The 15,616-nt window shown below is 42.7% G+C and overlaps 1 protein-coding gene across 2 annotated transcripts in view; it reads right to left on the reverse strand.

Annotated features, from left to right (window-relative positions):
- The window catches only part of fbln1 (fibulin 1), a 49,200-nt gene that overhangs the window by 28,293 nt on the left and 5,291 nt on the right, over window positions 1-15,616 (reverse strand). For both annotated transcript variants that reach the window (XM_007894693.2, XM_007894694.2), the window contains exons 2-7: window positions 9,559-9,661; window positions 5,402-5,525; window positions 4,349-4,544; window positions 3,128-3,196; window positions 1,033-1,134; window positions 645-782 (exon numbers count right to left, since the gene is read on the reverse strand). In XM_007894693.2, coding sequence (XP_007892884.2) covers window positions 645-782; window positions 1,033-1,134; window positions 3,128-3,196; window positions 4,349-4,544; window positions 5,402-5,525; window positions 9,559-9,661 — 732 coding nt within the window. The remainder of the gene's footprint in view (window positions 1-644; window positions 783-1,032; window positions 1,135-3,127; window positions 3,197-4,348; window positions 4,545-5,401; window positions 5,526-9,558; window positions 9,662-15,616) is intronic.

Here is a 15,616-nt window from a genome sequence, read left to right on the forward strand (position 1 = left end):
ATGTCTTTGATTTCCGACTTCTTTTCTATCTCGATCTTCAAAAACTCTCCAAAGGACATCATTTTTATGATGCCTTTGGCCAATGCTCTTAAATCTCTCATTTCCCTGTTCAGTGTTTGCCATTGCATCTTTCAACATATAGATTTTTTAAAAAATCTACAGGAAGCTACATAAAATCAAGTTGTTCTGAATTACTGGGAAGAACAGTTTTGTGCTTCTAATAGAGGATTTTCCCAAGCAAAATCTCCTTTTTAACAAAACAGTTTGTTTTGAAGTCGACATGAAAGAGACCCTGGGCTGCATTCCACAAATAGCTGACCTCATCCCCACTCATGACTAAGTACTTAAGTGACATTTGATATTGAGGAATGGAGAGACACAAACTGCACCACATTATTCAGATGATCCCAACCCTCATCTTATTGCTGTTAAGAACAAATGACCCCAGAGGTGTTGGTGACGCACTGTCACACGGGTTAATCATCAACTTAGCAGATCATATGCAACCTTATGCATGGAGACAAATTCTACTTAATATTCACGGTGTGGAAGTCCAGTATGTCACCGTCAGCTGTACACACATTTGCTACACCTGCACTGGTTACTCTCAGTACCTTGCGCTCATCTGAGTACTTATGACCTACCCCTGCATTGGTTGTTTTCGGTCAGTTCATAGCCTGTGCCACAGCTGATCTCACGCTGGCATCGGTAGGACCCAACAGTATTAATGCAACGCTCTCCAGTCTGGCACTGGTGTTTGCTGGTCAGGCATTCGTTAAGATCTGAATCCAAAACAAACAGAAAGGTCTGGGCATTCTTCATATACTGCAGGCAAATACAAAGTTAGAACTCAAAATGAAAATCACAACTCCCTCATTATGTATGTTTACTGGTCCCAGAGAAAGAATGGAATTTAATTTGTTTCAATCTGTCCCAATGCACTGTATTACTCAGATAATTTACATTGCAACTTGCTACCTGTCTCATGAGATCAGTGTGATTTATTGGAGGAAGAGGGAAAGCTCCGAGTACCTTCACATGTGATCCCATCAGCCTTCAGTTTATACCCCACATCACAAGTGCAGATAACTGTGGTTCCTGTGTCAGTGCACTGCTGCTTGCAGGGACCACCGCCTGTTGGGACAAAAGCAGAAGCAAAGAAATGAGGTATGAAATGAAGATTATCTCATGCATATTTCTTCCAATCACAGTGTCTTAAAAAACCTAACATCTCTACCATCCCATCAGCAATGAGGCACCTGAACAATTTCAATCTGAAATTAAGTTGTTTACAATGCTTTCAACTCCTTGGGGAGCTACAAGATATCATTGAATATTAATCTCCATAGAAATCAGAAATAAAACTGTTCAACACAGGATGCAGCAAACTTAACCCGTATAAAGAAAATGCACTGCCACCTTAATTAGGTGAACATGCAAGTTTGCAGGTGGGCAAGAGTTCTTATCAAGCGCAGTCCAAAAATTCATGTGGCCTCAGCAGGTTATCCCTCAATCTCTTTCATGCAGACACAGATAAGATTTTTCGGGCGTATCTTCGGTTAACACTACGCTATTCATAAAAGTGACTTGTTCTGAATGGGGATGGTAAATAATGTCCAGCTTTGTTGCTGCTCTGCTCCTGGATTGAGATACGAAGATTTTACTGAGCAAATGCAAACCATAAGGCCAGAAGCAATTTATGTCTGGGAGTCAGATAAGAGATAAGAAAGTGTACACATCTCTTTTGGCACAGTCCTCAAAACTCAAACAATAGGTCTTTTTCACAATTCAGTCGCAGGTGGAAAGTATAGCAGTAATGATACCAATTCTGAAGACCGCAGAAAAATGAGGAATTTTGAAAATTAAAAAGAACTGTTATCATTTTATCACGAGGCCACGAGCCAGACTTTTACTGTGAGATGTGTAACATTAGAACGAGATGTCTGCAACGCTTTTCGCAAACGTGTTGAGGGCCCTGATTCAGATGTTGAAAGCTCTGAGACAACTATGAACCTGTGACCCGTGTAAGGTGTGTTTTCCTTCAATGAATGGGTTAAAAACAGAGGACCTGTGGTTCGGAGCAATGATGGATTAGAGAGACTGAATGCAAGTGTACAAAAATTTGCTTCTCAATCTGGTACTGCAAAAGACACTTTGTAAGCTCTGCAAAGGGTAATGACAGACATACAAGTGACTGAAATGCATTTACAAATTCTGTAAAGCAATCAACCATTAACATGCTTTCTGAACCTTTTGCCTTATCCTGGAATAACACTATGTGCAACATAGCACTGAACATGAACTCTGACAATTTCCTTCTGACAAGCGTAACCTGTAAAATGCACAAGCCTGGGACCATGTACCAAAAATCGGGGTGCATTTCAGTATACTGGGATGTGCGGCAGATAGAGAACCTAAAACGTTCATGTGAAAATTGTGCTAAAAAAATGCCTAAATCAGACAAGCACTCTGTATGTGGTGCAATGAATGAGTCAATAACTAATTTGACTTCTGAAAAAACTTCATGCTCCAAGATCAGACAAGCCACCTTATTCTGTACACGTGTATATTGTGCTTATAACCTTCTGAACAGAATGACAGCGCATAAATCTGCTGCTTCTTTGATGAAACATGCCTATACTGTATTTTAACACCGCAGACTTTGATTTGCAAAGTTTACAGTTGTCCATTGGCAAAATCTTCAGTAACAACTGTTTCATTAGAAGTCCACAATGGAATTTGGGACGTGAAAGTTGACAATTCATTTGTAAGTAGAAATTCTGGTTGTAAGATACCAATTCAAAAGACCACAGAAAAGTGAGGAATTGTGAAAATTAAAAAGGGCTGTTTTCATTGTATCACAAGGCCACACATTCATACAGGATGGACCGAGAGTAAGCATTTTTCTTCCCAATGCAACAAGAGCAAATATGGATACGGAGGAATGTTTTCCTCGCAAGATTACAATATTTGTTTGGATTTGAACGGCAGCAATCCTGCAGTCTCACTTTTATGAAATGGAAATTCCGCTTTCCCAAAGTGTACAGATTTACAGTTTAAAAATAGGTAACAGTTACTTAAATTGAGTGAGTGAAGCGGGTGGGACAGTGCTATAATCCAAACATACCCCTGCATCGATCGTTCAAGAAAGGATCTTCCACCTCTTGTGTTGCTTCCCAGACTTCTTCTACCTCGTCTGAAAGAAAGGAGAGCAACAGTGCGTTATGGGGAACTGCCACTAGAGGGAGACCTGTCCCTCTCAGGAAGTTCACGAATGTGTTCACTCTAAGAGTTGCCCAAACACTCTCTGTTTGAACAAACTGTCCAATTTCAGAAACAAAATCAAAAACCAGTTTCACAGAACGATATTGAGTGATGCAGTGAAATAATACATCAACAACTTGCATTTACATAGCGCCCTTCACGCGGGGTCTCAGAGAGATTTGTTAGCACCGCATGACAATGGAAAGAACATTGCAACCCATAATCACTGATAATATTCAGGTACATTCCCAAGTACTGCAAATGTACTCAAAGAGGTTTCGGCCAATTCAACTGTAGCAGATATATTTCAGCATTCTGAAGTCTCTGTGTCACAGTACAGAAATGTTTTTCAAATATGTTAAAAGAGAACACACGATAGTTGCCTCATTCTGTGGGTAACTGGAATCTTTTCAGATCACGGTTTGTGATGAAGGTGGGCAGAAGCCCCCAGCCTTCCATAAATTAACACACAGCTTCCAATATGTATTGACACACAGCTCCCTCAATTTTACATCCTCGGGGAGATGCTACCAATAAGAATAATCATAATGCTTGCATTTGATATATCCCTTATCACAAAGTTGAGACACCTCAAAGAGCTTCACAGAATATATACTGTAAAGTGGATTGACTGTATTATTGCATACGAAACACGGCAGCCAATGGCACTAACAGTCTTAAATTCAGGAATTATTATCTACGGAAAACGATCTGCCAAATCGACTAACAACCGGGTACCTACTTACTGCTAGGTAAGCAGAGGCATATAGAGTAAGGTAACTTGCCGAAGGTTTCACCCCACCTGGGAATCCAACCCGGCTCCTCTCACTTGCGAGGCAATCAGCAGTCCAACTGATGGTAGAAGGAGCGGCAACTCAGCCTATGGAGGAATTGTGGGCACAACCCTACTTACCTCTCCCCCAACAGAGCCATCACATTTACCAGCAGTGCTCTGCAGTACTCGATTTCTTTTCCGCTGCATTTGAAATCACATTTGTTTTGCAAACTATGGATAGAACACTCCAGCTCATTTTGTAACATGTTTATTGCCTAGAGATGACAAGCAGAGTTCAGTCACATTTACCTGAATTCATACCCGTGCCCAGAGCTGGATCTCGCAGTGTATTATTGTCTGGCAATGGATTGGTAGAGGTAGTCTCCTCTCCATCACAGCATTCTCTGTAGATCTGCCTACAATTGTATTCAAGGAACTGGGCTGCCTCACAGCCGAGCTGCTGGTCTTGGGCATGTTTACCCAGCAGGCAACATTGACAGCATCTCTGCAAAAGTAGAAAATGACCATCAAGTGGACACAGGTAGTACAGATCAAGTACAATTATCTGCCATGCCCCATATTTCTATGATGTACAACCTGTGGATTGAATTGCTTCTCCTACAGGTTGAATTTATTTATTGTTTTTTCTTTCCTTCCCCTCTGCTGAAAGCATTAGCTCAATGCTCGGAGACAGTTGCAAGGGCACCTGTACCCCAGTCATTCTTATTCTAAAGACAATATGTTGTGCCAGGACTGACAGCCCAGCATGTTCTTATTACCAACTGACATATGCACGACACAATTTTCAGCAGAGATCATGACATATGAGGAGAGGTGGGGGATGGTTTTAAGCAATATTTAACTTAGTTAACGTCAGTCAGGTATTGCTTTGAATAAATGTTACCACAAGGCTATACCAGGAACAACAGAGCACCCACAGTTAGAACCATGCGTATAAGAATGTAACTCATTGCTGAGAGGATCTGTGACCATGATTTGGTTCTTATTTGAGTAGAAATAATAATAATAATTGCATTACAGCGCCTTATCACATTGTTGAGAAGTTTCAAAGTGCTTCACAGGATAAACTTAAAGTGGATCGACTGTGTATTTTGTGGGCGAATCAAAGCAGCCAATTTCACACAGCAATGTCCCACAAAAAGCCATGGAGGTGGGATTGTTGGCCAGGACACCGGGAGAAACTCCCTTCTCTTTTCGAATAGTGCCTTAGGATCTTTTAACGCCCACTTCTTGCAGACAGACTTTGGTTTGCGTCTCGTCCGAATATGTATGGGGGGGGGGGGGGGTGGGTGATGGAGGGGCGCGGGGAGTAGAGAGGAAATGATCAAAGAAAAGCTGTACCTTCGTGGTTTGGCACATGTTCGGGGCTTGTGTATCACACGTCTGGTTGACACTGGCCATGTTTTTGCCATTGAAACACTGTATATCCTCCAGCTTCACCAGACAGCAGGTTTCCTGCGCCAAACTGTAATGTAGAATCCCAGAAAATGTGAGACATCTCACAATCAGGCACCAGAGGGCAGTCCAGCCAAGATAGCTTCACTTACATTGCCAAGACACACTGGCCACCAATTAACTGATTGATGCCACATTATTCTATGTCAGGTGAGGATCTCAGGTCAACAATTGTGACTAGGAGATAAGCCAGGGAGAAAGGGGAGTTGACCGTAAGGCACCGTTGAAGAGGAAAGTCTTCAGGTTGAATTAAAAAATAAAGGGGGTCTGAGACTGAGAGATTGAGCCCAGGAGTTCCAGAGGTTTGGGGTGTAGTGGCTGAAAGTATGGCCACCGATGATGGAGCAGAGGGGTCAGGGGCTGTGTAGGTTGAACCAGCTGTGTGAAGGGATCGGGTAGAAGCATGGGTGTGAGCAAGATTGGAGAGGTAGACGTGTTAGGGCATGAAATGATTTGTAAGTGAGTGTGAGCAGTGAATATGTGGAACAGATACCCAACAAAATGAGCTTGTACGTTTTTAATTCATTCCTTCTTTCAAACTCCCACTCATTTCTAATTCATCCATTTCTCCTCATTGTTCCATATGTGCTCAAAACACTGTACACTGCTGCTCTGTGGAGCGACTAAACAGAGGTGATCTGGTACAGTACATTCTTGAAGTCTTTGGTATAAACAGGTTATTTTCTTTTAAATATTTGAATTGTAACCACACATACAGTACATCTAGTCAATCGAATGCAGAGACTGATGGTGAAAAATATAATATTTACTCCACCCGTTCAGGTCATTTGCACTGCAGTCTAAAACTGGAGGTAAAGTTAGATTTTTGTTTCAGTGAATAGCTTATTGATTGTGGTCAGGGGCAAAGAATAGAAGAGCATACAGTCAGCATACAACCAAAAGATTGCCAATGCTAGCAATTTTCACCATGCACTTACCAGACAGCGACTGATCGATGCAAATTGTGGGATCTGAACACTGAACTGCTGAGAGGTCTTTGAAAAAACAACTTTGTAAGAAATAGTTTCATTGAAACAGATTTGTTTTGAGGTGGGTGAATGAGATATGAGCACTGTACCCAAGGACTATGCTTACTACGCAGAAAGATATACCAGATGTGTGTCGAAGAAAGAGATGAGCTTTGTGTCTGTGGCTAAAGTAATTGTAGAAAGAGAGATGAACTTTGTATCTGAGGGTTAAATTAAGATGGCTGTAGAGCACATAAATTAATTTTTTTTTGGCGTCGGTATTAAGCACTTGCAGGTGAGGAACAGTATGTATTTAGATGCACCTCGGAGTATGACTTTGAGTGCTCTCGTGTGGCGTTACTTCTACCCACACCATCCCATCAATCCTGACTTCTTAGTCAGATTGAATTTAATAACCAATCAGGACTGAATTATCAGCATTTTAAAGTGACTGCCTGGGGTCTGATGAAATAGCTTGCTCCGAATTCCTTTGAAGGGGGCAGCAAGTCCTCGTTTAGGTAAGCATCAAGTTAACTTAGAAAAACAAACCAGACTGTCGGAGGCTGTCATGGATGTGATGTGCTCTGAAAAGGTTCACATTCTGATGAGGGACATTTATATCACCATCTGTAGTAAAACTTTGAATAACACAGCGAAGTTTAGAGGAGGTAAAGTTTTTCACTCCAGGCTCCCTTTTAGAAGACAAAAAGTCTCCCAAGTTTTTCCCCTTAGGGAGAAACCTCTGATCTTTAACCATAGGGTTCTTTGGTAATTTGGGTTTATGACAATTCACTTCAAAAGCCCACTCCTGAAAGGCAGCACTGCAGGGTGCCACCACAGCTCAAGGGTTAAAGGCAACCATTTCCTGGAAAAAATCCAACACATACCTTCAACCTCCAATTGTTTTAACTCTCCCAACACATACAAGGCACAGTATTTCCTGTTTTTGCTGGTCTGCACCCCATTAAAAATCCATAGGCATTTCCTATGTTTTTCAATGCGATCTTCTCTTCCCCAAACACAAAGAGAATCTATTCTTTTTACAAACCATCATTCTCTGCCAAAATAAGTCAGTGGGAGTGGGAGTGCTTTTGACATTCTTTCAAACACAGAGTTGCCAGGCAATGTCTGAATGTAATGAGACTGCAATCGACTTGGTGCAAAACCTTCCAGGTGTCACATTAATTGAGGAGAGGAAGGCAACTCTTTGCAAAGGCAACTTAAAAATCTCTGCAGAAATAGCCACAGAGCTGCCATGGTCTTCACAGTAATTACAGGACATTTTGTTTTAAGAGTTAAACCTTCCTATGAAGTGCCCTAAAAACTTAATTACTAAACAGGATAATGCTTCCACCTCTGCCTTTGACAGTTGCAGATCACCCATAAAGTTAGCAGACATAAATTTTCTTTTCCTAATCAAAGTTCCACAGAACGTAGGTCTTATTCTTTTTTAAAATAAATCACCATCTACTGTACTGAGTTTCAATTGCGGCTTAACTGAAGTGATCGCTCCTCAAGGAACCCTGAATGAGGGAAGGCAACATTTTACATTCCTATTCAAGAAGGGATACTTGATCTTGGGTTGAGCTGGGGTTCCTTCTTCCACATACGTGCTGACATTCTCTTGGTTCGCATGCAAAGAACATCCTGCTGAAATAAAGCCTTGCATATACAGTAGTTGCATACAGGCTAATGAGTCTGTAATTGCCTATGTCAGATGTTACACCTTCTTCAAACATGTACAGGGTGTTTTGGCCATCCTCCCGATGTGAAAGGCGCTATACAAATGTAATTTTGTTATTGTTTGCCTATCTACATCCAAAGTTAGATTAAAGATTGACTGCTAATTTGTGCTACCACTTTTCCATGGCCTATCTGGGCACCTTGATACAATGGTTATCACCCTAGTGGTTTCCACTTGTAGTTTCCAATGCCCCCATTTGTTCATGTGTTGCAGTTATACCCTCAGGAAACACTCTAAGAGGCAACCAATTCAGGTTACTTGGTCTTTCAAAATCACACAGCAATAACAAGCTGGAACCTTCAGTACCACCTGCATCAAACTCTATCACTCAATCCTCGGCAGGCTCTACTGGCTCCATCTCTGAACGGATGGACTTTGAGATCCTCATCCTCACATACAAATCCCCTCATGCCCTAGCACCTCCCTACCTCTCTGACCTACCTCCTCATCTGACCTATTCCTCTGTCTGCCCCTTTCAGTCATAAAATCTACCTGTTCGACCGTGTCTTTTATCACCTCCTCCCCTTTACCTTTGCTCAGTTTCCAACCCTGTCACTGTAGATCGCTCCAACAACAAATTACATTTGTAAAGTGCCTTTCACATTGGGAAACTTGCAACATCGGGATTTGGGCCTGAGCTGGGGGTTGGGATCAGGAGGGGTGAAGGGCAGGGAGGCTAGGGATAGGAGGGTAACCGAAGGTGTGGTGGAAGAGGAGGGTCTTGAGACGGGCCTTGAAGGAGGCAAGGATAGAAGCGAGGCGAAGGGACTATGGGATGGCGTTCCAAAAGATGCGGCAGAGAGGCTGAAGGTGTGACCGCAGATGATGGAACGGGACGTGGGGGGCACTTGGAGCAGACTCAAACAAGACACCGAGATTCCGGACTGGCTCAGTGAGGTGGAGTGTGCAACCATGGACAATGTTGCTGTCAGCACCCAAGGTGTGGAGGCGCTGACAGGAGCCAATCAGAAGAGCCTCGGTCTTGTTGAAGTTCAACTGAAGAAAGTTAGCTCTCATCCAGGACTTGATGTCTGACAGACATTCTGTCAGGACAGCAGTAGTTTAACTTTCAGGGGATAATTTGCTGGAAGTAATCCTACGTGAAAGGGGGCTAAATGTTGTTTTTGTTCAGTAACTGAAGGAAATTCCTAACAAACTAAACAATTATTTTTAATCAGGGTGGGAATTAATAACGCTCACTCTTAGCACAGTATTTGCTGCAATAAAAATCTTTGCTTCAAAACAACAGCTAAAACACAGGCACATATCTGTGTTATTAGTTATATGTTAAAAGGCACATTTTGGAATATATGGAATATTTAAAGATATACCTGCAGTAAGGCAAATCCGATTGGGGCAGAGCGTCACATTCAAATGTCTCTGAAGCCAATCTTATTCCATTTGAACAGCACTCACTGTAAGTCTGTGCTCTCACTGCAATCAAAGAAAATAAGTAAGAGGAAAGAATATCAGTGAAGGTAAGTTAATGTAGATACAATTGATTTTTCCTGATTAATTATCGATAAGCGATGCTCAATTCTGCTATTTGTACAATACAATTTACATTTATATAGCATCCTTCAAGTCGAGAGGATGCGCCTATTTTGGGGCCCTTTGAGGACAATTTTTTAACAAGGGTCACAAAATATTTGCAAACTCTTTTGGTATGAACTGAATAAAGGCCAACAGAATAAATGCTAAATACATCAATGGCCAAGATGACTTTTGGGTAAAAAGCCGAGTGGAGCAAGGATCTCGTATCTGTGATCTACTGTCAGACGCAGTACTAAATCTTGGGGGGGAAGCAGGGGAGAAAACCACAAAAACATTGTGGTTTATCAAAGCCAGATACTCAATCTTCTGTCAGGACAATTTACTCATTCAACTCCACAATCCTTCGGATGAAGAAAGATTTATATTTACGTTTCGAATCTCAAGCGATTTCCTCTAAACTTGCAACAAGCACTTAAGAGCGTCTGAAGACTCCTCACTGAGATTGTGCCTCCTTCAATTTGACAAGTTACATGGGCCACAATTAAAATACACTGTTCACTTCAAAAGTAATCCTGCTCCGGAGAACAAAGCAGGAGATATTTACACAATTATCCACTGAGCAATGCAATAAAGGCACACTTCCAACTGTGTCCTGTACCTTCATACTCACCCAGTTATACATGTTGGCACATACAGTATTTAGTGTTTTTAAGGAGAAACAAAAAACCTACACATTTGAACCAACAAATTAAGTGCTACATATATTAGTAATAGTCCTTGCATAGTAAGTACTAGTACTACTAGTAATAGTGATAATCCACATTGTGTTTTTCACATCAAAAAGATGTCCCAAAGTTCTTCACAGAATTCACTGTAAAGTGCAGTGACTGTGTATTTCGTAAACAGCAATGTCCACAAACAGCTGTGAAGTGAAAGACCAATTTTATCCAGGGCAATGTTGACTGGATCGCTGGAAAAACTCCTTTTTGAATAGTGAGATAGGATAGGATCAATAGGATCTTTAACATTTACTTAACCAGACGGTCAAGACCTGGGTTTAACGCCTCATCTGTAGGATGGCACCTGCAACAAGGCAGCACTACCCCAGCACTGCATTGCCTACACTGAACTCAAAGCCCTGATTTTCATGAGCTCAGTCTTCTTTTGAAAGAAACAATTCTTTTTACGCGAGTAACCACTTGCAGTGGCACTGAACATTTTCAAAAATACACTGTTTTGGGTTATGGATATGTATTTAGGGAAAAAAAACCTGCTTTACTTTAAAGTCCTTCATCTGCAGCCTTTATTGTTGCCAGTCACGCAGCCAGGAACCACATGCAACGATTCCAACTACGACCAATCTGTCAACAACAGCTAGTGATCCAGTGGCGGGGTATGTTATTTAAAACAGGCAAATAAAGCTTATAAATCGATTTACCAGATTTGATCAATGTAAATGACATCCATATAATAATAATTTTGGGTCCTGTAGCTCCATGGTTAGAGCACTCGCCTCGCAAGCAAGAGATCTGGATTTTGATTCCTGGCAGGGCGAAACATTGAGCATGTTTCCTTACTCCACGTGCCTCTGTTTACCTAGCAGTAAGTAAGAACCCGATTGTTAGTGGATTGTCGGATAATTTGGTCACTCAATCCATTGTTCGTGGGACACTGCTGTGCACAAATGGCTGCCACGTTTCACCCACAAATCCAGTGGAGGGAGTTTACTTTACAGTATATTCTGTGAAGTGCATTGAGACGTCTCGGAGATGTCAAAAGCGTTATATCAAATGCAAGGATTATTTTTATAATCCTTGCATTTCACATAGCGCCTTATCACGTCATTAGACGTCTCAAAGTGCTTCACAGAATATACTCTAAAGTGAATTGACTGTATATTTTGTGGGAAAATATCCATGAATAATGAAGTTGAGGTGCAGAACCTATTCATGAGTCACAACGCTGTGAAGATTTCATCACAGCTGTTTTGCGCCAAACTCCAGTAAAATTTATGGCTGGAAACCATGCAATCTAGGAGAATGGAAATCTGGATTAATCCGTCTGTTTTCAAATGCTTTTGCCCAGGCAAAAGAGAGCTCTGTGCAACTTGATCCCAGTGATACTTCTAACCTTGTACAATAATAAGCAATACTAAATGTGGTACTGTAGTGGGGAGCTGGGTCAAACAAAATGACTGTGATGGCTTTTGATTCCTTTGAACTAAGATGTGATCCATTTGATTTACATATGCTGAAAAGAAAACACAATTCAATTTGTGAATGTCAATTACAAATAGACTGAACTTGTAATTCTACAGTTCAGAAGTACATACTGCATACTAACCCCTGGAGCATATCTCAAAGACATGCAAAAATACAGATTGCAAAAACACTCACCCAACCACCATGAGATCACAAAAGAATGGACACTTTGCTGCCAAAATGCTTTTCAACGTCTTTTTTACATCCCAACAATATAAATAAAATTAGTTGTTCCAGAGAGACACCATAGAAACATTCTTTACAGTGTATGTCAAAAATGTTTGTGATAAATGGTCAGAAAGCAGCCAAAAGGTTTAATGATAGAAATGTATGATTTCAGAAACAGTCGTCTGGCACGTTGATCTGTATCAATTTTCTTTCACACTGAGCAATACTGGCTTGGTTTGGAGCAGGTTGTGCAACTCCCTGAGTGATTGTCTCAAACGCAGAAAGATTATGCAGAGGAAGAGAACATTTATAGTGATGTTGGCAGTCTGTCATTGTCATGCACTTCCAGCCATCCGAAGAGCTGATTCTGAAATTTAAAAAGCCTGGATTTAAAAAGGGGATTAACTGGATTCCTTCTCAGAGGCTTTATTGGACATGATATCTTTCAGATGAACTGAGGGCCGTCTGCCTGTTCATCCGGATATTTAAGATCCATTAATACTATTTGAAAAGTTAAGGGAGTTTCACCCAGTATAGTCCTCCATTGTGGGACTCTGCTTGCATAAATGGTCAATTTAAAATTCAAGTTATTTCTTTTGCAATCCCATATGCCATGAGGTGGGTACCAGAGTCAATAATGTTCTCACCTTTAAACATCATTGGCTGGTTGCTTTGTGCCAAGAAATACTGCATTGACCTTGCTGTAATCTTGACATCAATTGTTGGCAATCATGATATATCCTTGGAGTATTTACATTATTGTCTTTATTCCTTTCATCAAGATGGTGTCACACCACAAACACATGCCCATATAAGTCATCTGAACATTTCAATTACATAAGCATTATGCAGTAGCTCTGGAGTGTGTATTCTTGTTTGGATGCATCATTGAACATTTCAATGTAATAAATGCTTTTGCAAACAATCAAAATTAATCACATTCATTCCTCCCTCAGAAAACCACCTTACAATCACATTCGGATAGCCATCATTCCTTTATCATCTACATTCATTTATAACTTAATAACCAAACATTCCACAGGATTTAGAATAGACATGATTTTTAAATCATAAAGGGTTCTTTAGACCATTGTACAAAACATAAAAACCTAGTCAATGCAGTGAACAATAGTCATCAGGACAGTATAATGGGAGACAAATTCTGGGTGTCAAACACTTAAAGTGGAAAGAGAAATGCACAGGGGATTGTTTGCTCCGGAGCGTAGAAATATATTTTGAGTTCAGGCCTCACATCAGGAATTTGAACTCATTCTCAAGGCTGACATCCAATTCATTAGTGGATCTCAAGCGCTGAATTGTCAGAAATACTGTCCTTCAAGTGAAATGTTAAACCTATCTGCCTGTTCAAGTGGACTCAAAACATCCTTTGGCATTATTCAAAAAGGAGGAGAGCTTCGCCAGGGCATGTAGGAAATAAAATTCAGAATGGGGTCACTTGAAGTGATTTCTCGTCATGTATGGTCTTCTGACTTCAACACTGAAGTTAGCTTTATTTTCTTCTTTCCTCCTGTAAGAATGCCATCATTGCTTCCACTGCACTGAGAAAAAGGACATTTCTTGATACAAGCTGCTCCCCTGCCATTTGCTACAAAACTGCCTAATCTGAGAATTTTGAAGGAAGGAACCTTGTCCGCTCTGGTGAGATATGGCATTGCAACAACAACAAGATTTCATTTATAGAGCGCCTTTCACGTCGGGAGGACGTCCCAATGCGTTGGGACAGATGGGTCGGGACCCGAGCAGGGGGGAAGTGGTCAGGGTGAGGGGAGGGAAGGGAGGGAGCGAGGAGGGAGTAGAGAGTTGAGAGGGGAGCTGAAGGCACGGTCGAAGAGAAAGGTCTTGAGACCGGCCTTGAAGGAGGAGAGGGAGGAAGCAAGGCAAAGGCACTGGGGGATGGAGTTCCAGAGCCTCGGGGCTGAGAAGCTGAAGGCCCGGCCACCGATGATAGGGCGGTTAGGGCGGGGGATGTGGAGCAGACCGGAGCCAGAGGAACGGAGGGTACGGGCAGGTAAGTAGGGGGATAGTAGGTCGGAGAGGTAGGAGGGAGCAAGGCCGTGAATGGCCTTGTAGGTGAGGATGAGGATCTTGAATTCGATCCTCTGGGGGATGGGGAGCCAGTGGAGGCGAGCGAGGGTGGGAGTGATGTGGTCCCGAAGCCTGGTGCGGGACAGTACACGAGCTGCAGAGTTCTGAATGACCTGCAGCTTGTGGAGGGAGGTGGCGGGAAGGCCGGCGAGGAGAGAGTTCCCATAGTCCAGCCTTGAGGTGATAAAGGCGTGGACCAGAGTTTCAGCAGCGTGAGGGGTGAGGTAGTGCCGTAGTCTGGCGATGTTCCGGAGGTGATGGAAGGCGGTGCCAGTTGTGGCGCGGATATGAGGAAGAAAGGACAGCTCAGGGTCGAACAGAACCCCGAGGTTCCTGACTGGCTTTGAGAGGTGGAGAGTGCAGCCTTGGATGCTGATGCTGTCAGCGCCTGAGGTGCGGAGGCGCTGACGTGAGCCAATCAGGAGGGCCTCAGTTTTGCGCACGTTGAGCTGAAGAAAGTTGTCTCTCGTCCAGGACTCGATGTCGGACAGGCAGGCTGTCAGGACATCGGTGGTCGTGGAGTTGAGGGTAGAGGAGGAAAGGTAGAGTTGGGTGTCATCCGCATACATGTGGAAGTTAACCCCATGTCTGCGGATGATGTCACCAAGGGGGAGCATATAGAGGGTGAAGAGGAGGGGACCGAGGACAGAGCCCTGAGGGACACCGCACGAGACAGTGCGGGGGCTGGAGGAAAAGCCGTTTGTGGAAACAAAATGAAGACGGTGGGAGAGGTACGACCTAAACCACTCAAGGACAGGGCCTTGAAGGTTGAGGTGGGAGGACAAGCGGTGGAGGAGGATAGCGTGGTCGACCGTATCGAATGCGGCCGATAGGTCAAGGAGGATGAGGAGGCAGAGGGAGCCCTGGTCGCATTCATTAGTGACCTTGACCAGGGCGGTTTCTGTGCTATGGGCAGCACGGAAACCCAACTGAAGGGGTTCGAATAATGAATGGGTGGAGAGGAAAGCGCGCAGCTGGGAGGCGATGACTCTTTCAAGGACCTTGGACAGGAAGGGGAGGTTGGAGATGGGCCGGTAGCTTGATAGCTGCGACGCATCAAGGGAGGGTTTTTTCAAAGTGGGAGTGATGGTGGCAGTTTTTAGGGGTATGGGAACAGAGCCAGAGGAGAGGGACAGGTTGATGATGTTTGTGAGTCTACTTGTCTGAGCACTACCGAGGCAAGATAGCATGTGCACCTGCTAGCTTGATCTCAAAGAGATATGAATTATATATATTAGGAAAAACAGTTCTACATTTAAAGGAACATGTTCACCATTGTACATACTTTCGAAACCACATATTTGGGCCTTCTGAGACTCAAGAATGTTTGTGTAAAATGTGACAGCGTAAAGTAAATGTT

The sequence above is a fragment of the Callorhinchus milii genome, unplaced genomic scaffold (assembly GCF_018977255.1).
Source record: "Callorhinchus milii isolate IMCB2004 unplaced genomic scaffold, IMCB_Cmil_1.0 Scaffold5, whole genome shotgun sequence".
In the NCBI taxonomy this organism is placed as follows: Eukaryota; Metazoa; Chordata; class Chondrichthyes; order Chimaeriformes; family Callorhinchidae; genus Callorhinchus; species Callorhinchus milii.